Here is a 26,118-nt window from a genome sequence, read left to right on the forward strand (position 1 = left end):
CCTAACTGTAAATCTTTTGTCCACAGTTCTGTGGAAGTCACTTACCTAATTGTATTTAATATTACTCCTTCATGCTTGATTTTTATATACTCTATATTTTATAATTGTATGGTTTATCTAGGAAGTTCTTAGCCATATAATGTATTTGTTTTCTTTGTGTAGGGTCTTTGCCTCCCTTTTTCAGTTTAACTATATATATATATATATTTTTTGAGACAGAGTTTCACTCTTGTTACCCAGGCTGGAGTGCAATGGCGCAATCTCGGCTCACTGCAAGCTCCGCCTCCTTGGGTTCAGGCAATTCTCCTGCCTCAGCCTCCTGAGTAGCTGGGATTACAGGCACGCGCCACCATGCTCAGCTAATGTTTTGTATTTTTAGTAGAGACGGGGTTTCACCATGTTGACCAGGATGGTCTCGATCTCTTGACCTTGTGATCCACCCGCCTTGGCCTCCCAAAGTGCTGGGATTACAGGCTTGAGCCACCGTGCCCGGCCTAACAATATTTCTTAAACATTTTCCAAGTAACTACATATGTTAGCTGACGCTTTGCCTCAGTTCAGTGCTAATGACATTACTTTATAGGTTTTCTCTGTCACCCAAATTTGACAGCGTTAAAATATATCCTGTCAGTACTAACTTTTCAAATATTGATTCATTCATTAAATGGTGGTCTGTGTATACAGGCATACTTCAGAGATATTGCAGGTTTGCTTCCAGGCCACTGCAATAAACCAAATATTACAATATATTGAGTCATGAATTTTTTTGGTTTCCCAGTGCATATTAAGGTTATGTTGGCCAGGCGTAGTGGCTCACGCCTGTAATTCTAGCACACCTGGTGGGACAATCATAACACAAACAACGTTTATCAATTAAGTTTGCTGTTTTATAGGGGTACAGTTTATGGTACCCCAAGGCAATTATAATAACATCAAAGATCATTGATTACAATATATAATGAAAAAGTTTGAAATACTGCAATTGTTATCAAAATGTGATGCAGAGACAGAAGGTGAGCACATGATATTTGAAAAAAGTCACTGATAGACTTGCTAAAGTTAGGGTTGCCACAAAACTTCAATTTGTAAAAATTTAGTATCTGTGATGCATAGTAAGGTGAAGCACAATAAAATAAGCTATGCCTGAATTGATATCTTTCTACTTACCAAGTTAAAATTTTTGCTTGAATCAAATGAAGAGAGGAATGTTGCTCTCACAAAATTAGTTGAAGTTGGTATGATAGCTCTTCTTTCCAAAAGAATACCAGTAGGCCTGTAAGTATTTCTAATGTACATTAGTACATTACAGTGGCTCATGCCTGTAATTCTAGCACTTTGGGAGACCAAGGTGGGCAGGAGTTTGAGGTTAGGAGGTCATTACCTGAGGTCAGGAGTTTGAGACCAACCTGGCCAACATGGCAAAACTCTGTCTCTACTAAATACAAAAATTAGCTAGGTATGGTGGCGGGCACCTGTAATCCCAGCTACTTAGGAGGCTGAGTCAGGAGAATTGCTTGAACCCAGGAGTCAGAGGTTACAGTGAGCCAAGATCACGCCATTGCACTCGAGCCTGGGCAACAAGAGTGAAACTCTGTCTCAAAAAAAAGAAAAGGAAAAAGAAATTGTTCTATATTTTTACTGGGCTTGAAAAAAGAGAAGTTATTGTATTTATTGTAATAGAAGAAATTGTTGTATTATTGTATTGATTTATCTATGTGGACTAAAGAATGGAGAATGGGGCCAGGTGCGGTGGCTCATATGTGTAATCCCAGCACTTTGAGAGGCTGAGGTGGACAGATCACCTGAGGTCAGGAGTTTGAGACCAGCTTGGTCAACATGATGAAACCCCATCTCTACTAAAAATACAAAAATTAGCTAGATGTGGTGGTGCACACCTGTAATCCCAGCTACTCTGGAGGCTGAGGTGGGAGAATCACTTGAACCCAGGAGGCGGAGGTTGCAGTGAGCCGAGATTGTACCACTGTACTCCAGGCCGGGAGACTCTATCTCAGAAAAAAAAAAAAAGAATGGAGAATGGAAATGTAGAATTTTAATGTGAATGTTTAGCTACCAAAATATTTAAAATATCACCTAGACAGGTTTATGGGAGTGAAAATATTTTAAAGACCTATTTGTTTATTTTTTAAACTAGAATGTACTCAAGACTGATCTTCTGAGTTCACTGGAAACGATTTTATCCCCCACTGTGGTGTCTATATTGAAAATCAATAGTCAACTAAAGCATATTTTCAAGACGTCCTTGACAGTGGCTGATAAGGTAACAAACACTATGTTCTTAATATCTCAAAGTTGATGTGTTGTTTAAGAAGGAAACTCATTTTTTTTTCCTTCAAAGATAGAAGATCAAAAAAAGGAACTAGACGGCTTTTTCGGTTTACTGTGTAACAATCTACACGAACTACAAGAAAATACCATTTCTTCCTTGGTTGAATCACAAAAGCTATGTGAAAACCTAAGTGAAGACCTGAATACAGTAAAGCAAACCCATTCACAGGTATGTTGGTTAGCTGACCTGGGGAGTGCAGAGAAAGAGAGTTTTATGATGATTTGATGTGACTTGATAATCTATGTTATGCAATATGAATACTGTAAAACGTGAAACCTGAAAATACCATAGGCACTGTTGCTTATAACAGTAATTTTTGTAAAACAATTGAGAATACTTCTCTTTTTTTTTTTTTTTTTTTTTTTTTTTTGAGACGGAGTTTCGCTCTTGTTACCCAGGCTGGAGTGCAATGGCGCGATCTCGGCTCACCGCAACCTCCGCCTCCTGGGTTCAAGCAATTCTCCTGCCTCAGCCTCCTGAGTAGCTGGGATGACAGGCATGCGCCACCATGCCCAGCTAATTTTTTTTTTTGTATTTTTAGTAGAGACAGGGTTTCGCCATGTTGACCAGGATGGTCTCGATCTCTTGACCTTGTGATCCGCCCGCCTTGGCCTCCCAAAGTGCTGGGATTAGAGGCGTGAGCCACCGCGCCCGGCCAAGAATACTTCTCTTAATATTTGAAGTTTTGCTTCCCCATATAGAACCACAATATGACAAAACAGCCCTTTTCTCATGGACTGGATGGCATGGATCGTTTATGAAAGACATAAACCAAGCCCTACTTTCTCTTATTTCTGTCTCACTGATATACATTTAAAGCATAGTAAATTGATACAATTTTTAATTCTTATTGATTATAAATGTAATTCATAATTTATCTTCCCTGTAAACTGTTCCTCATCATATGAGGCTTTAAACCAAAATCAAGGCTTCAAACCAAATCTATAAATATCAGATATATGAAAAACAGCTTCTGGCATTCTTAAGACTTTAATAATGACTGAAGTTTTATTAAACAAGCCTATTATGATATGACAGAACTCTTACCATAGTTAACATTTATTGAGCAATTCACTGTGTATTTATTCCTCCCATCAATGTGGATATAAATTCTATTACTAGGCAGTTTTCTAATGAGGAAAACTCAGACCTTGTGAGCATCTAACAGTGTGTAGATCATCTTAGAGAAGCTGGTGGTGATTATATTGCCTGAAAAGCATCCGTGTTTGAGTGGCTCTTCTATGGTTTCTTGGCAATTTAAAATTGCAGCATTTTCTCTTACATCTGCATAGGGTATTTGTCTTAAACCTGTTGAGAACTTTTTAGTTGTATATTCTTTTATTTATTTATTTATTTATTTATTTATTTATTTATTTATTTGAGATGGAGTCTCGCTCTGTTGCCAGGCTGCTTCCTGGGTTCAAGCAATTCTCCTGCCTCAGCCTCCCGAGTAGCTGGGACTACAGGCGCACGCCACCACGCCCAGCTAATTTTTCCATTTTTAGTAGAGACAGGGTTTCATCATGTTGGCCAGGATGGTCTCGATCTCTTGACCTCGTGATCTGCCTGCCTCGGCCTCCGAAAGTGCTGGGATTACAGGCGTGAGCCACTGTGCCTGACCCTTTTTAGGTGTATATTGTAAGGCTGATCCTTTTTTATAAATTTACTGTTTTGAAATGCTTAAAATTGGTAGGCAGCTGTTTAAAAAAAACAAAACAAAACCAATCTGATCTGAAAAGTATCTTAGCATGGATAGTTTGGTTTCCCTGGCTTTAAGAAAGCAAGTTCACTATGTGAGTTATTTCTTAGGTTTTCCAGAACTTGAAATGAGCACTACTAAATAAATAATTTGTAAAACTTTGAACACATTTACATGTAGATAAATCTGATAATAATACCTGCATTATTCAAATTATTAATCTGATAATACCTTTGAGACTAGTAAAAATACTGACAGACTTTATTCATAATCAGAATGTTAGATATGTATTGTCAGGTGATGTATTATTCAGAGATATTGACTAATCAGCAGACTGAACAGTGAGTAAATGTGTTAGATGCATTTTCAGCTCTTCCTTGGTCCTTGTGATGGCTTCTTCATTTTGCAATGTAGCATGTTAGATGCTTATAAGAACTTGTTTTCAAAGATGTAAAATATGATCAAAGATAAGACTTTACATTTTGTTAATATGATCCAACTAAGTTCTGTAAAATTTTTTAGCTCCAGTAATTGATAATAATTTTGGATTACTTGACCTGTGAGTATATCATATTTTTCCTTTTTAAAAAGCAACTATGTATATATCTGTCAAAGTTGGTCTTACACATAATGTGATATATGGGCTATTTGATTAGTTATGAGGTACACTGAAAGTAACTTGTTATAGCTAAAATAGTGAAGTTTGCTAATTACTTACTTTTCAAAAAATCCTGGCTGGGTATGATGGCTGACATCTGTAATCCCAACACTTTGAGAGGCTGAGGCAGGGTGATCACTTGAGGCTAGGAGTTCAAGACCAGCCTGGTCAATATAGCAAGACCACGTCTCTACAAAAAAAAAAGTTGTTTAAATTAGCCAGGCATGCTGGCCCATGCCTGTAGTCCCAGCTACTTGGAGGCTGAGGTAGGAGGATTCCTTGTGCCAGGGGATTGAAGGAGATTGAAGCTGCAATGAGCCTTGATTATGCCAATGCACTATAGCTTGGGCAACAGAGTGAGACCCTGTCTCTTAAAAAAAGAAAAGAAAAGAAAATCTTACATTTTACTATCACTTCCACTGCTTTCCTCTGTGGAAGAGAGGTAAAGATTCAAAAATTTATATAATTCTCACCTATAGAGAATACTTCATCTTATCAGTCATAAAAAATGTTCAGCTGTCATAATTTTAAGTCTTTTCACTTCCCATACCTTTCTTACAGGAACTTTGCCAGCTAATGAATCTTTGGACAGAGAGATTCTGTGCTTTGGAGGAAAAGTGTGAAAATATACAGAAACCACTTAGTAGTGTCCAGGAAAATATACAGCAGTAAGCTATTTTTAAATTCTCTTAAACTTTTCTGTAAGTCTGAAATTATTTCCAAAGAAAAAGCTTTAAATAGTACAAATAATTCCTCTGTGTACTTTCAAATTTCTCATTTGTTAATATTTTATTATGTATATGTATATATATGTATATACGTACATGCACATGTCTTTTCATTGTATATTTGTGCTCTCTTTTAAGACAGTGAAAAACCTGGCTCTTATCCACAATGTATTTTCTAATTTCCTCAATCTTAGAAAATACATTAAGTAATTTCACAATTTCTAACCTATATTACTGATGAAAAATATACCAACTAGAGAGGGGTTTGGCAAGCCATGGCTAGCAGACTGGATGCCTGTTACTATAAATAATTTCATTGGGCACTGTCATACCTATCTGTTTACATGTTGCCTTTGGTTATCTTTGGCTGCCTTTGCACTGCGATGGCAAAGTTGAGTCATTGTTTCGAAGTCATTGAACAATAGCCTAAAATATTTGCTGTCTGGCTTTTCAAGAAAAAGTTTGCTGATTCCTGTATTAGGGGTTTGTTTTGTTTTTTTGAGACAGAGTCTTGCTTTGTTGCCTAGGTTGGAGTGCAGTGGCACAAGTGCAGTGGCATGATCTCTGCTCACTGCAACCTCCGCCTCCTGGGTTCAAGTGATTCTTGTGCCTCAGCCTCCTGAGTAGCTGGGAATACAGGCACATACCACCATGCCTGGCTAATTTTCTGTATTTTTAGTAGAGACAAGGTTTTGCCATGTTGGCCAGGCTGGTCTCAAACTCCTGGCCTCAACTGATACACCTGCCTCAGCCTCCCAAAGTGCTGGGTTTGCAGGTATGAGCCACTGCACTGGCCTGTATTAGAGTTTAATGTTGCTTTGTAGTCTCATTGCTTGCCAGTTCCACACACTTAACATACACTACAGTCAGACCTATGTGTTCTTTTAGGAATTTTATAACTTTATGCTTTAACATTTAAATTCATGATCCCTTTAAAAATTTTTACATAACAGGAGATTTGTCAAGGTTCAGTTTTTTGCCTATTGAATATTCTGTACTTATGCGGGGAAAGATACTATATTTACCCTATTTTTGCCCACTTAATTCCTAAATTAAACTCCTAAAGCTTCAAACTTTCTTTGGTGTGAAGAACTTCTTGTAGTCTTTAAGGGTGGGTCTGCTGGCCACAAATTCTGTTTTGTTTTATCTGAGAATGTCTTGATTTCCCCTTCATTCTTGAAAGATATTTTGACTGGCTATTGAATTGAGGGTTGACAATTATTATTTTTTGCAGCATTTGAAATATGCTGTTCCATTTTCTTCTGGCCTCTATGAAATGAGAAATCCACTGCCATTCAAGTAATTGTTCCCATATAGGCAATCTCTCTATAGCTGTTTTCAATTTTTTTGTCTTTAGAAACATGATTATATTTTGTCTACTCTTGTATTTCTTTGAGTTTATTCTATTTGGGTTTTGTTTAGCTTCTTGAATCTGTACGTTTATGCCTTTCACCAAAACTTGGGAATTTTTCATCTATTAAGTCTTTGAATATTTTTCAGCCTCATACTCTTTTTCCTCTGCCCCTATGACTTTAATGACACAAATGTTAGATTTTTTATTATGGTCCCTCAGGAGATATGTATATTTCTTACAGGTATATTTATTCTTTTCATTGTTAATTGGGGAAATTCTGTTGATCTGTCTTCATATTCACTGAGTCTCCTTCTGTCATCTCTAACCTATGTTTTTTTTTGAGATGGAGTTTCACTCTTGTTGCCCAGGCTGGAGTGCAGTGGCATAATCTTGGCTCACTGCAACCTCCGCTTCTAGATTCAAGTGATTCTCCTGTGGCAGCCTCCCGAGTAGCTGGAATTACAGGCATGTGCCACCACGCCCAGCTAATTTTTTGTATTTTTAGTAGAGATGGGGTTTCTCCATGTTGGTCAGGCTAGTCTCAAACTCCCAGCCTCAGGTGATCTGCCTGCCTTGGCCTCCCAAAGTACTGGAATTATAGGCGTGAGCCACTGTGCCCGGCCATTAACCTACCGTTAAACCCATTCAGTGAGGTATTTTATTTCAGTTAATGTTTTTTTGTTTGTTTGTTTTGAGACGGAGTTTCGCTCTTGTTACCCAGGCTGGAGCGCATTGGCGAGATCTCAGCTCACCGCAACCTCCGCCTCCTGGGTTCAGGCAATTCTCCTGCCTCAGCCTCCTGAGTAGCTGGGATTACAGGCACACGCCACCATGCCCAGCTAATTTTTTGTATTTTTAGTAGAGACGGGGTTTCACCATGTTGACCAGGATGGTCTCGATCTCTTGACCTCGTGATCCACCTGCCTCAGCCTCCCAAAGTGCTGGGATTACAGGCTTGAGCCACCGCGCCCGGCCTTTTTTTTCTTTTTTAAACGCTCTCTCAACCCAGCTTTTCCCGACCCTGGGAAGAAACAGGAAGAAAAGGCCTGATTTGCTTTTTTTACACCTTGATTCTTTGCTAGGATTTTTTTTTCCCAGGCGTGTTAATTTCTTGTTGGAGCCTTTTTATGATGGTTGCTTTAAAATCCTTGCCAGACAATTCTAACATCTTTGAGTTTACTCATTGTTGGTATCCGTTGATTGTCTTTTCTCATTCAACTTGTGATTTTTGTGGTTCTTGATATATGAGAAGATTTTCTATTGTATCTTGAACATTTTGGGTATTACGTTAGGAGATTCAGGTTCTTATTTAAGTATTTTTTAGCTGGGATTTACCCTGTTTAGGCTTAGCATATACGTCCAGGCTCATTTTTGTGGGCTGTGGTTCGACTGACAGTTTAGTTTTTACAGCCTTTGCATTGTTATTCTGATATGCTTTGTTTGTTTGCTACCCACATGAGAAAATTTGTATTCTGCTTTTGTTGAATGAAGTGTTCTATATGTGTCAACTTGATCAAGTTGATCGATAGTGCTATTAAAGTCACCCACGGCTTTACTGAGTTTCTGTATACTTGTTCTATCAATGACTAAGAGAGGAGTATTGAAATCTCTAACTATTAATTGTAGATTTATTTCTTTTATTCTGTCAGCTTTTGCCTCGTGTATCTGAAACTTTGTTGTTGGGTGCATATACAATCAGGATTATCATATCTCCTTGGAGAATTGACCTCTTTATCATTATGTAACATCCACTTTTGTTTTTGATTATCTTTTTTGTTTTGAGGTCTTTTTTGTCTGAAATTAATACAGATACTCCCGCTTTCCTTTGATTGCCATTTGTATGATGTATCCTTCTCCATCTCTTTATTTTTGGCCTAAGTCTTTATATTTAAAGTGGGTTTCTTATAGACAGCATATAGGTGGGTCTTGCTTTTTCATCAAATTTGTAATCTATGAGGGTTTAGTTTTATTTATTTATTTATTTATTTATTTGAGACAGCACCTTGCTTTGTGACCCAGGCTGGAGTACAGTGGCACAATCTTGGCTCACTGCAACCTCTACCTCCTGGGTTCAAGCAATTCTTCTGCCTCAACCTCCTGAGTAGCTGGGATTACAGGCACACACCACTACGCTCAGCTAATTTTTATATTTTTACTAGAGGCAGGGTTTCACTGTGTTGGCAAGGCTGATTTTGAACTTCTGACCTCAAGTGATTTACCTGCCTTGGCCTCCCAGAGTGCTGGGATTACAGGTGTGAGCCACTGTGCCCAGCCCTTTTTTCAGTTATTGTGACTTTCATTTGTAGGTTTGGTTTTCAACATCTTTGCTTACTACTTGGTTTATCCACATGGTGTACCATCTAGTGGTATTAGAGAGTCACTTCATTACACAAGGTTTAAATCTTGTCCTATAAGATAACTTTGAATGCTATTATAGGGAACCTTGCAGAGAGAGAAATCAATGAATTTTAAATGTCTATCTAACCAACATTAGTTTTATATCAAGTTTATGTTATATTGTTCTATATGTATAATTTGTCACACCCCAATATAATTTTCTTTTAATTATTAGAAAGCTTTATAGCTGGTTTAAACATAACATTTGTAATGTTTGTGATTTATTTTATATACTAGGCAAGTGAAACTGCTTAATAACAGAATAAATGACTGATTGTCTAATTTAGGAACTCTACAGGAGGCTGTAGTAGAGTCCCTGAAATAACATTGCCTGGTAAAAGGGATAAAACAAGCAGACAAATTTTGAAAGCATCATAACTGGAGGAGGGCTGTGAAAGATTTCATGAGAAAAGATGATCCTTTCAAAGGCCATTTAATGGCAATCTGCTGTGAAAAGACACTGGCCACGGCATCCATTCTCAATGTAGAAGATGTATTAAGATCATGGGCCCTGGAGCCAGACTGCCCATGTTCGAATCTGCCAGTTAAGAGCTGAGTGATCTTGGGAAGTTATATATCCTTTGAGTCTTAATTCCCCATTTCAACAGTGTCATACTCTTTTCCTATAGGAAATCTGAGGATATAGTCAACAAAATGACTTTTCACAGTCAAAAGTTTTGTGCTGATTCTGATGACTTGTCACAGGAACTCAGAAATTTTAACCAAGAAGGTACAAAATTGGTTGAAGAGTCTGTGAAATACTATGATAAACTCAAAGGCAACCTGGAAAAAATATCTCAGGAGACTGAACAGAGATGTGAGTCTCTGAACACAAGAACATTTTGTTTTTCTGAACAGTGGGTATCTTCCTTAAATGAAAGAGAACAGAAACTTCAGAACTTACTGGAGGTAATAACTTTGTAACTGGAACTTACTTTGGGGAGAATAATGATAATCAGAAAATTAAATATTCTTGGCTATATTGATTTCAAAACAAATGATATTTTAAGTTATAATGACTTAAACTTTTAAGTATAATACTTGGTATGCTTATACATGATCTCGTTTTGTGCTTTGGTATATGTTTTCTAGATCTTGGAATTAATTTAACATTTGTCCAGTTTCTTTCCTGAATTTATCCTTGGTTTCTGACCTAGTAGACTCTTCAAAGAAGGGCACCCTGTCTTTTGATATATAATACCTTCCACTTATAAAATGCTCTTTACTTATCTCAAGTACATTCAAACCTATTATTGTTTTAAGTATTTAGGTTATTTTAAGTTTTAGGTTGTTTTAAGTATTTAGGTTATTGCTCTGGTACCCAAAGGATATTTGATAGGTTAATGGATATGCTTGAACTTAACACTTGCATGAGCCCTTTATGACTTGTTTTTTTTCTTTCTTTGCAATACAAGGATTTTACTAACATTCTCAGGAAATAGGTACAAAGAATTTACATTTTTAATCTATATAATCTGTTTTCACTAAAAGAAACTAGAGTTTGTATACAGATAGCTAATTTCACATTTGAGGTGGGAAATGTATAATATATGAGCCTAGAGATCTTGGTCATACCAGAAAATAAGGAAGCTGTTAAAGATTTCTGTGGTTGTCAAAAGGACTTTGTAGCCAAATTCCCCATGTTCAAAGGTGGTATAATTTGAGCATCAAAAAGAATAATGGCCATAATGGATTAAAACACATCAAATATATTAAAACTTATGAACTCATAAAAATTTCATAGGTCTCCTTTGGATCATGCTAGGGAAGCAACACATTGTCCTGAAAATGGGTAAATAGGAAGAAACAATATAGCATCCATCTGTCTTTCCTAAAAGAAACCATATCTTGGTTTAGCAAGGTAATGAAAAAATGTGTTTCATTAGACTCTCAGCTAATAAAATGGAGAAGAAATGATAAAATTAATATATCACCAGTATGCAGCTCTTAATAAAATAACCCCTGTGGATGTTAATGACGGCTTAAACCATTTGATCAAAAGCTGAGGCTAACCATACCTAAACCCCTGATAAATCTTAACATGAGAGACATAGCAAAGCATTTTGTGTTTGCAGTCCTACCTATGAAATATTCTTGCTAAAAAATTAAACCTGAATTAGGTCTAACCAGTTTGTAGAAAATAAAGCATAGAAATGCAATTAACCAAATCCAGAATTTGAGATGTTCAGTAGAGCAAAGACCTCATTTCTTTGGCAACACTTTTTCAGGGGGAAAAAATATGAGAAAAGATAACCTATAGATCAAAAGAGACTAGAGGTCCTTAAATCTTAGTTTGCCTGAGGGGCTCCTTGTTGACATTTGTTATATTGGAATGATTATTAACAATGGACCCTTTCACACTAAAAGGTGTCCCAATTTGGATGATAAATTATATAGTCACCAAGTTAAGACCTATAAACCAAATCACTGGTGAATTTTGGTTCAAACCAAAGCAGTTGTGACACACTTTGGAGACAACTGGTGAAGTTTGAACTTGGACTAGACATTTGATAAGAAGGAATCAGTGTTAACCTCTTCAGGTGTGATAGTGGTCTTAAAGTGCTCTTACCTGTTAGAGATACATGCTGAAGTAAATGGATAAAATGATACAGGACTTGTTTCAAAATAATTCTGGATTTGTGGAGGAGTTTAGTGGCCAGTCTTGTTGGTAAATATTTGTACTCCACTTGTTGGTAAATGTTGAAGCTGGGTAATGAATACAAGGGAGTTAATTATACTGTTTTCTCTACTTTTATATGTGTTTTTAAATATTTTATTACTGGTGGCCAGGTGTGGTGGCTCATGACTGTAATTTTTTTTTTTTTTTTTTTTGAGACGGAGTCTTGCTTTGTTGCCCAGGCTGGAGTGCAGTGGCACAATTTTGGCTCACTGCAACCTCCGCCTCCAAGGTTCAAGCGATTCTCCTGCCTTAGCCTCCTGAGTAGCTGGGATTACAGGCACACCACCACGCCCAGCTAATATTTTTGTATTTTAGTAGAGACCAGGTTTCATCAGTTAGACTGGTCTCGAACTCCTGACCTTGTGATCTGCCCGCCTCGGCCTCCTGAAGTCCTGGGATTACAGGCGTGAGCCACCTCACCCAGCCTCATTCCTGTAATCTTTGAAAGCCGAGATGGGCAGATTGCTTGAGTCCAGGAATTTGAGACCAGCTTGGACAACATGAAACCCCATCTCTTCAAAAAATATAAAAATTAGCCAGGCATGGTGGTGAATGCCTGTAATCCCAGCTACGAGAGGCAGAGGTGGGAGGATGGCTTAAGCCTGGGAAATCAAGGCTTTAATGAGCCCTAGTCATGCCACTGCACTCTAGCCTGGGCAAAAGAGTGAGACTTGTCTCAAAAAAAAAATTATTATGGAAAATTTCAAGGTAAGGGAAAATATGATATTGAGTAAAACAGTGGCGACTTTAATTTTAGTAATAAAAACATATTTGCATCATTTACAGGTTGTAAACCAGTGTTGTGAGGCTTCAAGTTCAAACATCACTGAGAAATCACACGGACATAAGGCAGCTAATGAGAAACAGCACAACATTTTTCTTGATCAGATGAATATTGATGAAGAAAAATTGATAGCACAAAATCTAGAACTTAATGAAACCATAAAAATTGGTTTGACTAAGCTTAATTGCTTTCTGCAACAGGATCTGAAACTGGATATCCCAACAGGTACTTTAAAAGAGAAATAGAATTGTTAAATTTTTTGAAGTTGAATTCAACTCTCAGTAGTGTCAGATATTCAGAAAAATTAGTCCTGCCATTGCCTGACAGGAATTTACCATCTCACTGTAATCAACTGAAAATGGGAAAACTGGAAACTTAAAATAGTTTGAATCAAGCATCATGATACAGGTGATATAAACTCCTAGAAATGTGGTATCATAATTCACTAAAATTTCACAGTCAGGGAATTTACTTTGTTAATAGGGGATATTTTTAAAACAAACAAATAAAAACCTAGCACTGTTTGTAAAAGGATATTTTAATACCACAAATATTGGAGAGATGTAACTTACTAAATCTAGTTTAATGCAAAGTTTGCTACATTGTGCATTTTGTTCTGTGTCCCTCTCATTTTGTCATAGACTGTTGCCATTTAGGAATTCCTGTTTTAAGAGATCAGGGATCTCCGTGGACTGTTAGCATTTAGGAATCAACATTTTTAGAGATCAGATATGGCAAACATCATTGTAGGCTATAATGATTCAGGGAAGTCTTCATGGAAGACATGAATAATTGGGTTCTTCATGGGATTGTAATTGTTGCATACCCTGTAAACTCACTAAAAATCACTGAATTGTACACATAAAATGAGTGTTTTATGTATGTAAATTATATCACAAAACCGTTTTTGTTTTTTTTAATTTAAAAACCAAGGGGATGGTGCAACATAGAATGTTGATTTATTTTTTTCCCCAAGAGACCTGTAAGATTTACTGTCTACTTTTCAGTGAAATTAGGAATGTAAATGTTGAGTGAAAAGGCAGGTGCTTTTGTAAATTATGAGAGCATGAGCTCATTACAGAGAAATATAACTGGGAGCCAGAGGTGGTGGCTCACGCCTGTAATCCCAGCACTTTGGGAGGCCAAGGCAGGAGGATCGTTTGAGCCCAAGAGTTTAAGACCAGCCTGGGCAACATAGTGTGTATATATATATATGGTTAATATTTAACCACCACACCACATTTATAGTGAAATAGTTATTCCTATCAAAGTAATCATGTTGGGAAATCTGTACTCTTATTCTTTTTTTTTTCTTTTTTTTGAGACAGAGTTTCGCTCTTGTTACCCAGGCTGGAGTGGAATGGCGTGATTGCAGCTCACCGCAACCTCCGCCTCCTGGGTTCAGGCAATTCTCCTGCCTCAGCCTCCTGAGTAGCTGGGATTATAGGCACGTGCCACCATGCCCAGCTAATTTTTTGTATTTTTAGTAGAGACGGGGTTTCACCATGTTGACCAGGATGGTTTCGATCTCTTGACCTCGTGATCCACCCGCCTCGGCCTCCCAAAATGCTGGGATTACAGGCTTGAGCCTGTACTCTTATTCTAATAAAGCTGCCATTTTTTCAGAACACTCTATAACTTCTTTTAGAGCCTATAATACACCTTTTATATGTCCTCGGAGATGGTAAACTTCATGTTTTAGAGAGTTGGATGAATCTTGAAAATAGTAAAGTCTGTTGTCAAATTAGAAAATATCGTTAGTTGCAAACAATGTCTACCTGACAGGTAGCAAGACTGATCCTCGTATATGGCAATTATATTTTTATATTTTATATTTTTAGAAGACAAGATTCATTTGGAAGCTTTAGTATTTTTAAAAAATATTTACATCTCATACTTTAATTTTTACCTCTTACCTAATGTCCATTAAAGGTACTACACCACAGAGGAAAAATTATTTATACCCATCAGTACTGGTGAGAACTGAACCACGTGAACATCTTCTTGATCAGTTGAAAAGGAAACAGCCTGATCTGTTAATGATGCTAAACTGTTCAGAAAACAACAAAGAAGAGAAAATTCAGGTAAATTTAAAGGATCTTTTTTTTTTTAGACGGAGTTTCACTCTTGTTACCCAGGCTGGAGTGCAATGGCGTGATCTCGGCTCACCGCAACTTCCGCTTCCTGGGTTCAGGCAATTCTCCTGCCTCAGCCTCCTGAGTAGCTGGGACTACAGGCACGCGCCACCACGCCCAGCTAATTTTTTGTAGTTTTAGTAGAGATGGGGTTTCACCATGTTGAACAGGATGGTCTCGATCTCTTGACCTCGTGATCCACCCGCCTCGGCCTCCCAAAGTGCTGGGATTACAGGCATGAGCCACCGCACCCGGCCCAAAGGATCATTTTATAATGGAACTGTCTTACGAACTCTTGATGTAGCTGACTTCATGTGAAGAATTTTACTGTTCACCCTTCAGTCTTACCCTGCCTCTCATTAATGATAGTTGCCTAGCTCTTAGCCTTATTTGTTTTTAATCTTACCAGTTTTTAAATTATGCTAGTAGATAATAATAGCCAATATTTAATACTGTGTTTAGTAACATTTTTATATAGGAACTTCTACTCTGTATAAAAATATATTAGGAATTATTTTCATTATTTGTAGACTTTGTTTACTTTACACACACACACACACACACACACACATACATATTCTGCTTATGTAGATTTGTAGACTTTCTACTAATTTTGTTGAGGTTTAACTTTTATATTATACCGTGGCCATATATTGTATTCAAAGAAGAAAACTGCTCTTCCTTTGTGATGACTTTGAGGCTCTTGGACTTAGTCACTCATCCAGTTTCTTCTTCCAGGACGTGGATGTAGAAAAGGCAGCTCTGGAGCAGTATACTGAAGAACCTCTAAGTCAGGAGCCATCTGTAGATGCTGGTGTGGATTGTTCATCAATCGGTGGGGTTCCATTTTTCCAGGTACTGATGATATCATATCAGATAACCGTTCCACATCTGATGTAAGTCATTTATTTACTATTCAGTATAAAAGCATTATTCTTGGTGAGTAGAACAACAGAAACCTTTCAGTTATTTATTAGGATGGCTTGTTATCTCTTATGATTTGAATTATTTAAAAAAATCTGATACTGATAAGGGGTTTTCTGTAGAATATATGAAGGCAAAATTTAAGTGATAATCTTTAGCTAGTGCTTCTATTCCTTTTCCGCTTCCTATATACTCAGAAGGGACACTGAAAACAGTCTTTCCTCACTTTCTTCTACCTTTGCCATGGAAGCCTTGGAACCCATCTCTGCCCATAATCAGACTTTGAAGGCAAAGGGCTTGAAAAGATTGAGAGACTGAAGACCTCTTAGGTTACATTAGTGATTTCTCCTGCCTGAGGCTCTTCTCTTGTGAACTGCTGCCCACGTTTCCTGAGCTCCTTGCCTGCTCTGATCCTATGTCATTGAATCCTGCGACCTCTCCTATACACTTTTTTTTGAGACAGAGTCTCGTCCTGTTACCCAGGCTGAAGTGCAGTGGCATGATCTTGGCTCACTGCAACTTCTGCCTCCCGGGTTCAAATGATTCTCCTACCTCAGCCTCCTAAGTAGCTAGGATCACAGGCATGCACCATCACACCCAGCTAATTATTTTGTATTTTTAGTAGAGACGGGGTTTCACTATATTGGCCAGGCTGGTCTCAAACTCCTGACCTCAAGTGATCCACCCTCCACAGCCTCCCAGAGTGCTGGGATTACAGGTGTAAGCCACTGTGCTCAGCCTCCTACCCACTTTTTTTTTTTTTTTTTTTTTTTTTTGAGACAGAGTTTTGCTCTTGTTACCCAGGCTGGAGTGCAATGGCGCGATCTCAGCTCACCGCAACCTCCGCCTCCTGGGTTCAGGCAATTCTCCTGCCTCAGCCTCCCTAGTAGCTGGGACTACAGGCACGTGCCACCATGCCCAGCTAATTTTTGTATTTTTAGTAGAGACGGGGTTTCACCATGTTGACCAGGATGGTCTTGATCTCTTGACCTCGTGATCCACCCGCCTCGGCCTCCCAAAGTGCTGGGATTACAGGCGTGAGCCACCGCGCCCGGCCCCACTTTTTTTTTTTTTTGAGACGGAGTTTCACTCTTGTTACCTAGGCTGGAGTGCAATGGGGCGATCTTGGCTCACCACAACCTCTGCCTCCTGGGTTCAGGCAATTCTTCTGTCTCAGCCTCCTGAGTAGCTGGGATTACAGACACGCGCCACTATGCCCAGCTAATTTTTTGTATTTTTAGTAGAGACAGGGTTTCACCATGTTGACCAGGATGGTCTCGATCTCTTGACCTCGTGATCCACCCGCCTCGGCCTCCCAAAGTGCTGGGATTACAGGCGTGAGCCACCGCGCCTGGCCTCCTACCCACTTTTTAACACTGTTGAGAACACAGTTGGTTTATGATTTGTTTCAGCATTGATGACTGAATGCAATAAATGTCACCAGTCCCTTAATGTTCTCTATGGGTAAGTGGAGGATTCCAATGAAATACCACTTCCAAATGAGGCTCTATAAAATGCTAGTATCTTTTCCTTTAGTTTGAAGGTACAAGCCTAGACAAAGCGTGTGAAGGAAAAATTTCGTTACGTAGGACATTGGTATCTACCTACATTTACAGTTGAAGTACTGCTTCTGATATGCATATGCTTGTACCTTTAAAAAAATTTTTTTTTTAATATATACAGAGACGGGGTCTTGCTACTTGAATTCCTTGCCTCAAGCAATCCTCCCACCTCAGTCTCCCAAAGTGCTAGGATTACAGGTGTGAACCACTGTGCCTGGCTGCTTGTATCTGTTTTTTGTTTTTTTTTTTTTAGGTGGAGTTTCGCTCTTGTTACCCAGGCTGGAGTGCAATGGCGCGATCTTGGCTCACCGCAACCTCCGCCTCCTGGGTTCAGGCAATTCTCCTGCCTCAGCCTCCTGAGTAGCTGGGATTACAGGCACACACCACCATGCCCAGCTAATTTTTTGTATTTTTAGTAGAGACGGGGTTTCACCATGTTGACCAGGATGGTCTCGATCTCTTTGACCTCGTGATCCACCTGCCTCGGCCTCCCAAAGTGCTGGGATCACAGGCTTGAGCCACCATGCCCGGCTTTGTATCTGTTTTTAATAGATCTATAGGTCTTTCCCTTAAGGTCTAAAGATTATCCATCCCTGCTTTCAACTGTTAAAAAAGTTCTAAATCAGATTCTCATCAATTCCTCCCTGTCTCTGGGCAGTTTTATCCCAAAATTCTTGCTACCTTTTTTTTTTTTTTTTTAAGTTTTCTACTATGAGAGAACTATAAATATGTTTCTTTCAGTTTTCATCCCTTTCTTCTAGCTTATAAAGTTAGGAAAAGGGGAAGGATAAGAGAACCTTGGTGACTACTTAATCTCTGGTCAGAAATTATTTTATTATTATTATTTGTGGCATTTTGAACTAGGCTTAGTGATTCAGCTATGGCAAGGAAGTCCTCACAGTACCCGAAAGGGTTTGGGATGGGATTTTAGACCTTTAGCTGAAGTCCATAGATGATCTTTTCTCTAGTAGCAGTGTGATGTGGGGATTTTCTCTGGGTTTAAAACTTTATTATTATTTTTTATTTATTTTTTTGAGATGGAATCTTGCTCTGTCGCCAGGCTGGAGTGCAGTGGCGCAATCTAGGCTCACTGCAACCTCTGTTTCCTGGGTTCAAGTGATTCTTCTGCCTCAGCCTCCTGAGTAGCTGGGACCACAGGCGCGTGCCACCATGCCCAGCTAATTTTTGTATTTTTAGTAGAGACGTTTCACTGTGTTGGCCAGGATGGTCTTGATCTCTTGACCCTGTGATCCTCCCGTCTTGGCCTCCCAAAGTGCTGGGATTACAGGTGTGAGCCACTGCGCCCAGCGGGTTTAAAACTTTAAAAGTTGGTTTATGATTTGTCTCAACATTGATGACTGAGTGTACAATGAATGTCACCAGTCCCCTTAATGTTCTCTATGGGTAAGTAGGATTCCAATGAAATAGAACTTCCAAATGAGGAATATGAAATAGGTTTTACAAATAAGATAAAATCCAATTTTTAAAAACTAAGCAAAAGTGTTTTTAAGGTGGCCCATATTAGCAGTTTCTCTGCTTAAAACAGAATTGGCTTTTCTGCATGACAGGAAATCTTTGTTTCCGTAGAGCAGGGTTTCTTGACAGCAGTGCTACTGGCATTTTAAACTGGATAATTCTTTGTTGTGGGGGGCTTTCCTGTGGACTGTACTATGTCAGTACACAAGAATGACAGTGTACTATGTGAATACTCACTCAAAGCACTCCCTGGTTGTAACAACCAAAAAAGTCTCCAAACATTGCCAAACATCCCCTCTGGGAGCACAATCACTCCCTGATGAGAACCACTACCCTGGAGTAAAATCTTTATGTCTTAGAAAATAACAGAAATTTAATAATTTTTTCACTCTACTCCTTCCATTAGCGATGAAATAAAGAAGGCACTTGGCGCTACTTGCCAAACAAATTTTTTGCTCAAACTTGTGCTGAACCTTTTCTGAAGTTTTCTACACTTAAATTTTCCTGCCTATGACCCAGAGAACTTTGAAAATAGAGTATAGTTAATGTGTATCAAATGTTACTTTATATTGACTTAATTTTCTCCCCTTAAATCCACAGCATAAAAAATCACATGGAAAAGACAAAGAAAACAGAGGCATTAATACACAGGAGAGGTCTAAAGTGGAAGAAACTACAGAGCACTTGGTTACAAAGAGCAGATTACCTCTGCGAGCCCAGATCAACCTTTGATTCACTTGGGGGCTGGCAATTTTATTTTTAAAGAAAACTTAAAAATAAAGCCTGAAACCCTAGAACTTTAGCCGTGTGTGTAGATGTTAAAAGAATATATATATATCAGCTGGGTGTGGTGGCTCACGCCTGTAATCCCAGCACTTTGGGAGGCTGACGTGGGTGGATTGCTTGAGCCTAGGAGTTTGAGACTGGCCTGGCCAACATGGCAAAACCTCGTCTCTACTAAAATACAATAATGAGCCAAACGTGGTGGCACACTCCTGTAATCCCAGCTACTGGGGAGGCTGAGGCACAAGAATCACTTGAACCCAGGAAGCAGAGGTTGCAGTGAGAGAAGATCACACCACTGCACTCCAGCCTGGGCAACAGAGCAAGATGCCGTCTCAAAAACAAAATTTTAAAAAGATATAAGGCAGAACTGTAAATTTAGCTGAATTTTGATATCTACCCGTTTTTCTGTCATCCCTATAGTTCACTTTGTATTAAGTTGGGTTTCATTTGGGATTTGCAATGTAAATATATATTTCTAGCTTTTCATATAAAGTTCTTTCATAACGAAAAGTATTTTTCTTGTATGTTATTAAGTAATGAATATATAAGAACTGTACTGTTCTTCTAGGCTTGAGTTTACATAGGTGAATATCACCAACATCTGGCCTTAGAAAAGGACCGTGTCTTTTTTTTTTTTTTTTTTTTTTTTTTTTTTTTTTTTTTTTTTTTTTTTTGCTATGACTGATGTATTTTCTTGCTTCCTTCCTAGACATTCCTATTTCGCTTTCTTGTCGGCTCACTCTTTCCCTTTTTATTTTTCACCAAACCATTTGTAGAGCTACAGAAGGTATCCTTTCTTATTTTTGGTAGCCAGAATTTTACCTAGGAATCTTTTAACAGGTTTTTAGTGGTTATTTTTAAAATCACTGTCAACAGTAAATCTAACCCTAGAAGTATCCCTTCTTTCAATATTTTTTGTTTCCCCGAGATGTGAAAGGGTTTCATTCCTTTAAGAGGCCTAACAGATTTGTCCTGACAGAGTTCACAAAACCTACTTCTCTAGAATGTGAATTGCTATTATGGGAGACTACCCAGAGATCTGACTAATAGCCCTGTGCCCACACTCTAATAAAACAGGCGTCCCCAAACTACAGCCCTCGGGCCGCATGCGGCCCCCTGAGGCCATTTATCTGGCCCCCCACCGCACTTCAGGAAGGGGCACCTCTTTCATTGGTGGTCAGTGAGAGGAGCACAGTATGTGGCGGCCCTCCAACGGTCTGAGGGACAGTGAACTGGCCCCCTGTGTAAAAAGTTTGGGGACACCTGCTCTAAAACTTACTGTGTCTTTCGGAGACGATCACAATGATTTAAAGACTTTTTGAAACTTCCAATTATGACTAAAAATTATATTCTTTTGTTTACATGTTGTTCCTTGCTTGTATATAATAAAATATGTATATGTATCTTTTTCTCAATTTAAATCTTAACCCTTAGAAGGGCCCTAGTATTTCTGATCTGGCAATCATATTTCTGGAAGTTGAGAATGTTTCAGCTTAAAGAACCAGAGCACTTGGAATATGTACAAAGAATAAATTTTGTGCCCATAACGTGTTTAGTGTGTAAATTTTAGAGACATTTGACTATGATAGCTAAATTAAACCAAACTCTATTGAAGAATTAGAAAATATGCTACAAGGAACTAAATTGACCTTGTAGAATTAATTATCTTAATAAAAATAATGGCTGTAATTTCTCTGCAAAATCAGATGTCAGCATAAGCTATAGATAGTATCTAATAAACTGCCCTCAGTAAATCCATGGTTAATGTGGTTTCTGCATTAACCTGCTTGCTCCATAATTTCTTATCTGGCAACAGGTATGTTTACAGAGTTAGGCAAGCTGCATTCACATTCCCAAAATAAAGTATGCAGGTACCATCAAAGAAGGACCATAGTAAACATGTAGGCTTTTAGTTGCACTCCAAGAGGCTATACTAGGTGCAAGGTTAGTGAGTAACAGGCCCTCACACAGCCTGAAGTCCAGCTTTAAGTCATCCCATTCCATGACTGCTTAAAAGTTATCTGAGAATGCTGATGCAACTAATTTCACTGCCTCACAGAAGCAAAAATAAATCTTCAGAGAAATTTAACTTGAGTCCAGCAATTAAAGACTATCCCGGGCAACATAGTGAGAGCTTGTCTCTACAAAAAAAAGAAAAATTTTAATCAGCTGGGCATGGTGGCACATGCCTGTAGTCCTAACCAGTTGGGAGGCTGAAGTGGAAGGGTCTCTTGAGCCCAGGAGTTTGAGGCTGCAGTGAGCTATGATCCAGCCTTGGCAACAGAGCAAGACCTTGTGTCTAAATATATGTAAGTCACTAAACCACTACAGCCCATAGCAAGTAACAAAAACAAACCCCGAGTAGTGAAGAATCTGGTTTCCAGAGTTACCATATTATAGTAAAGTAATATTCAGCTTTCAACAAAAAAACTATGAAGCATGCAAAGAAAGTATACCCCATTCACAGAAAAAATTAGAATAAACTATCTCTGAGGAAGCATTGGACTTACAGATAAATTTTGTAAATCAGTTGTCTCAAAAGTGCTCAGAGGTAAGGGAATACAGGGAAACAATGTCTCAGAGACATCAATGAAGAAATTATAAAAAGGAACCATAAAAACTAGGAGTTGAAAAGTGCAATAAAAAAGCAGGGGAAATCACTGAATGGTTCTAACAGCAGATATGATCAGGCAGTAGAAAGAATCAAGGAGGCTGAGGCAGGTGGATTACCTGAGGTCAGGAGTTCGAGACCAGCCTGGCCAACGTGGGGAAACCCCGTCTCTACTAAAAATACAAAAATTAGCCAGATGTGATGGTAGGCGCCTGTAATCCCAGTTGCTTGGGAGGCTGAGGCGGGAGAATTGCTTGAACCCAGGAGGTGAAGGTTGCAATGAGTGGAGATGGTGCCACTGCACTCAAAGCTGAGTGACAAAGTGAGACTCTGTCTAAAAAAAAAAAAAATCAGTGAAGCTGAAGGTGGATCCATTGAAATCATCCAATCTGAAGAGCAGAAGAACAAAGGAAAGAAACAATTTAAAAGACCTATGAATTACCACCAAGCATACCAACCTTTGCAAAATAGGAGTTTCAGAAGGAGAGGAGAAGAGAAAGGGGCAGAAAGACTATTTGAAGAAATAACGACCCAAATACCTAAAATTTGTGAAAACACTTGAATGTACACATCCAAGAAGTTTGTGGAGCTCCAAATAGGATAAGCCAGAAGAGATCCATATTAAGACACACATAAACTGTCCAAAGCTGAAGAGAGGATCTTGGAAGCAGTAAAACAGTGCCATGAGAGAAATGCAGATCAAAATCACAGTGAGATACCACTTCACATTTATGAGGATGGCTATAACAAAAAATACAGGGGAAAAAAAAAGTGGTGTTGGGGATGCTGGAAAATGGGAATCTCTTTTTTTTTTTTTTCTTTCTGAGATGGAATGTTGCTCTGTCGCCCAGGCTGGGTGCAGTGGTGCGATCTTGGCTCACTGCAACCTCCGCCTCCTGGGTCCCAGTGATTCTCCTGCCTCAGCCTCCAGAGTAGCTGGGATTACGGGTGCCCACCATCACACCCAGCCAATTTTTTTTTCTGGCTAAATTTTATATTTTTAGTAGAGATAGGGTTTCACCATGTTGCCCAGGCTGGTCTTGAACTCCTGACTTCAAGTGATCCACCTGTCTTGGCCTCCCAAAGTAGTGGGATTTTAGGTGTGAGCCACTGTACCTGGCCTGAAAATGGGAACCATTGTACATTCCTCATGGGAGTGTAAAATGGTTCAACCACTATAGACAGAGTTTGGTGGTTCCTGAAAAAGGTAAACAGAATTACCATATGGCCCAGCAATTCCATTCCTAGCTGTGTGCCCAGGATAAAACATGCCTCCACAAAAATTTATACACAAATGCCTATACCAGCACTATTAACAATGACCAAATGGTGTAAACAACCCAAATGTCCATCAATATATGAATGGATAAACAAAATGTAGCATACACATATGACAGATTACTCAGCCATAAAGATGAAGTACAGATATCTGCTACCATATGGATAAACCTTGAAAACATGCTAAGTGAAAGAAGTAAGATACAATAGTTCACATATTCTATGATTCCACTTTTATGAAATATCCAGAATAAGTAAATTCATAGAATCAGCAGACTGGTGTTAGTTAAATCTGGTATGAGGAGGGGAATGAAGAGGGACTGCTTAATAGGCATGGGATTTTCTTCTGGGGTGTTGGAAATATGCTGGAACTAGCCTGTAATCCCAGCACTTTGGCCAAGGTGGGTGGATCACCTGAGGTCAGGCCAAGGTGGGTGGATCACCTGAGGTCAGGAGTTTGAGACCAGCCTGACCAATCAATTTTAGTACAAAATTTTAGTAATTTTGTACTAAAAATATAAAAATTAGCCCCGTGTGCTGTTGGGTGCCTGTAATCCCAGCTACTTGGGAAGCTGAGGCAAGAGAATCACTTGAAACTTGGGAGGCAGAGGTCCAAATACATTCACACTGAGAGGGTTTCAATATGTGGATTGGCAGCAGGGCACAATTAAGTCTATAGCACTGTATAAACCCTAATCAGGATAAATACAAAGTCACACTTAGGTATACCAGAGCAAAACTGCTAAAAACCAAAGATAAAGAAATACCTTAAAAGTAACCAAAGAGCAGAGGCAGGTAGATTGCTTTGAGCCCGGGAGATCAAGACCAACCTAGGCAACATGGCAAAACCCTGTCTCTATTAAAAATACAAAAACGTGCCTATAATCCCAGCTACTCAGGAGGCTGAGGCAGGAGAATTGCCTGAACCCAGGAGGCGGAGGTTGCGGTGAGCTGAGATCGCGCCATTGCACTCCAGCCTGGGTAACAAGAGCGAAACTCCGTCTCAAAAAAAAAAAAAAAAAAAAAAAACAGCTGAGCGTGGTGGTACATGCCTGTAGTCTCAGCTACTCAGGAGGCTGAGGTGGGAGGATGGCTTGAGCCCAGGAGATGGAGGTTGCAGTGAGCTGAAATCATGCCATTGCATTCCAGCCTTGACAGAGTCAGACCCTGTCTCAAAGAAAAAAAAAGTAACCAAGGAGAAGAAAGATTATTTTAATAGGAACAATTAAGCTGACTGTGATTTTGCAACAGAAAGAACGAAAGCAGACAATGGCCTGATACTTCCAAATTACTGAATGAGGTGATGTCAGTAGGAATGGTGGAGTAAGTCCTCTAAAAACCTATTCCTCCATAAAAGCAGTGAGAATATTGAGATAACTCGTTGAATAAAAAATTTCAGAATTCTGAAATTAACCAAAGCTTTGCAATAATCCAAGGAACTTTTTTTTTAAGGTTGTATCTTAGTAAGAATGATGAGTTTTGTGGGTTTTTTTTTTTTTTTTTTTTTTTCAGATAGAGTTTTGCTCTTGTTGCCCAGGCTGGAGTGCAATGGTGCAATCTCGGCTCAATGCAACCTCCACCTCCTAGGTTCAAGCAATTCTCCTGCCTCAGCCTCCCGAATAGCTAATTTTTTGTACTTTTAGTAGAGATGGGATTTCTCCATGTTGGTCAGGCTGGTCTTGAACTCCTGAACTCAGGTGATCCACCCGCTTTAGCCTCCCAAAGTGCTGGGATTACAAGCGTGAGCTACTGCACCTGGCTGAGCTTTGTAATGTTTTTAACTTGCCCTATTCTCAACACTCTCCCCAACTCCTTTAGTCTTTAAAACCAATAGTTCTATAATCATAGTGAAGACCAGTAGCCTAGCAGTCCCTTGCTAGGACAGAATGGGTTTGGAGATTCCCAAAAGAGCATTATTTGAGCACTGTCATTATTTAGCCTGACGATTCCCTGGAAACCCTCATTCACAAGAGTTGCCTTAGCCAGCCATGGTGGCTTATGCCTGTAATCCCATTACTTTGAGAGCCTAAGGAAGAAGAATTGTGTGAGGCTAGGAATTAAGGACCAGCCTGGGCAACACAGTGAGACACTTTCCCTACAACAAATTTTAAAAAATTAGGCGTGGTGGCACACACCTATAGTATCAGCTACTCAGGAGGCTGAGGCAGGAGAACTGTTTGGGCCCAGGAATTTGAGGGCTCAGTGAGCCATAGTCACATCACTGCACTCTAACCTGGGTGACAGAGCAAGACCATGTCTCTAAATAAAATAAAATAAAATAAAATAAAAATAAAAAACCAAATACTTGCCTTTATTTGACTCAACTCAGACCATGCTCAGTGAGAATAACCTTTCACCTGGAACATTTGTTGAAAATAATCAGTAGCCTGGTAAACATGTAGCTGACTAAGGCAGTGATAACAGTCGAGGCAAACAAACTGCCCCCACCCCCCAAAAAAACAAAACAAAACAAAATCAAAAGAAGAGCTGGGGAATGAGATGTCTATAAGAGGCTTTCAAAACTGCTGACGTGGCTGGGTGTGGTGGCACACACCTGTAATCCCAGCACTTTGGGAGGCTGAGGTCGGTGGACAACCTGAGGTCAGGAGTTCGAGACCAGCCTGACCAACACGGTAGAACCCTGTCTCTACTAAAAATACAAAAATTAGGGGCCGGGGGCAGTGGCTCATGCCTGTAAT

General features: G+C 39.1%; 1 protein-coding gene across 1 annotated transcript in view; it reads left to right on the plus strand.

Annotated features, from left to right (window-relative positions):
* KIF11 (kinesin family member 11) overlaps window positions 1-20,161 on the plus strand; it is a 52,452-nt gene extending 32,291 nt beyond the window's left edge. Inside the window, exons 15-22 of the mRNA XM_039465131.2 lie at window positions 2,153-2,278; window positions 2,357-2,515; window positions 5,266-5,372; window positions 9,813-10,092; window positions 12,650-12,872; window positions 14,580-14,731; window positions 15,521-15,637; window positions 19,345-20,161. Of these exons, the coding sequence (XP_039321065.1) occupies window positions 2,153-2,278; window positions 2,357-2,515; window positions 5,266-5,372; window positions 9,813-10,092; window positions 12,650-12,872; window positions 14,580-14,731; window positions 15,521-15,637; window positions 19,345-19,476 (1,296 nt within the window). The 3' untranslated portion in view covers window positions 19,477-20,161. The remainder of the gene's footprint in view (window positions 1-2,152; window positions 2,279-2,356; window positions 2,516-5,265; window positions 5,373-9,812; window positions 10,093-12,649; window positions 12,873-14,579; window positions 14,732-15,520; window positions 15,638-19,344) is intronic.
* Window positions 20,162-26,118: the final 5,957 nt, after the last annotated feature.

Source organism: Saimiri boliviensis, chromosome 12 (assembly GCF_048565385.1).
Source record: "Saimiri boliviensis isolate mSaiBol1 chromosome 12, mSaiBol1.pri, whole genome shotgun sequence".
In the NCBI taxonomy this organism is placed as follows: domain Eukaryota; kingdom Metazoa; phylum Chordata; class Mammalia; order Primates; family Cebidae; genus Saimiri; species Saimiri boliviensis.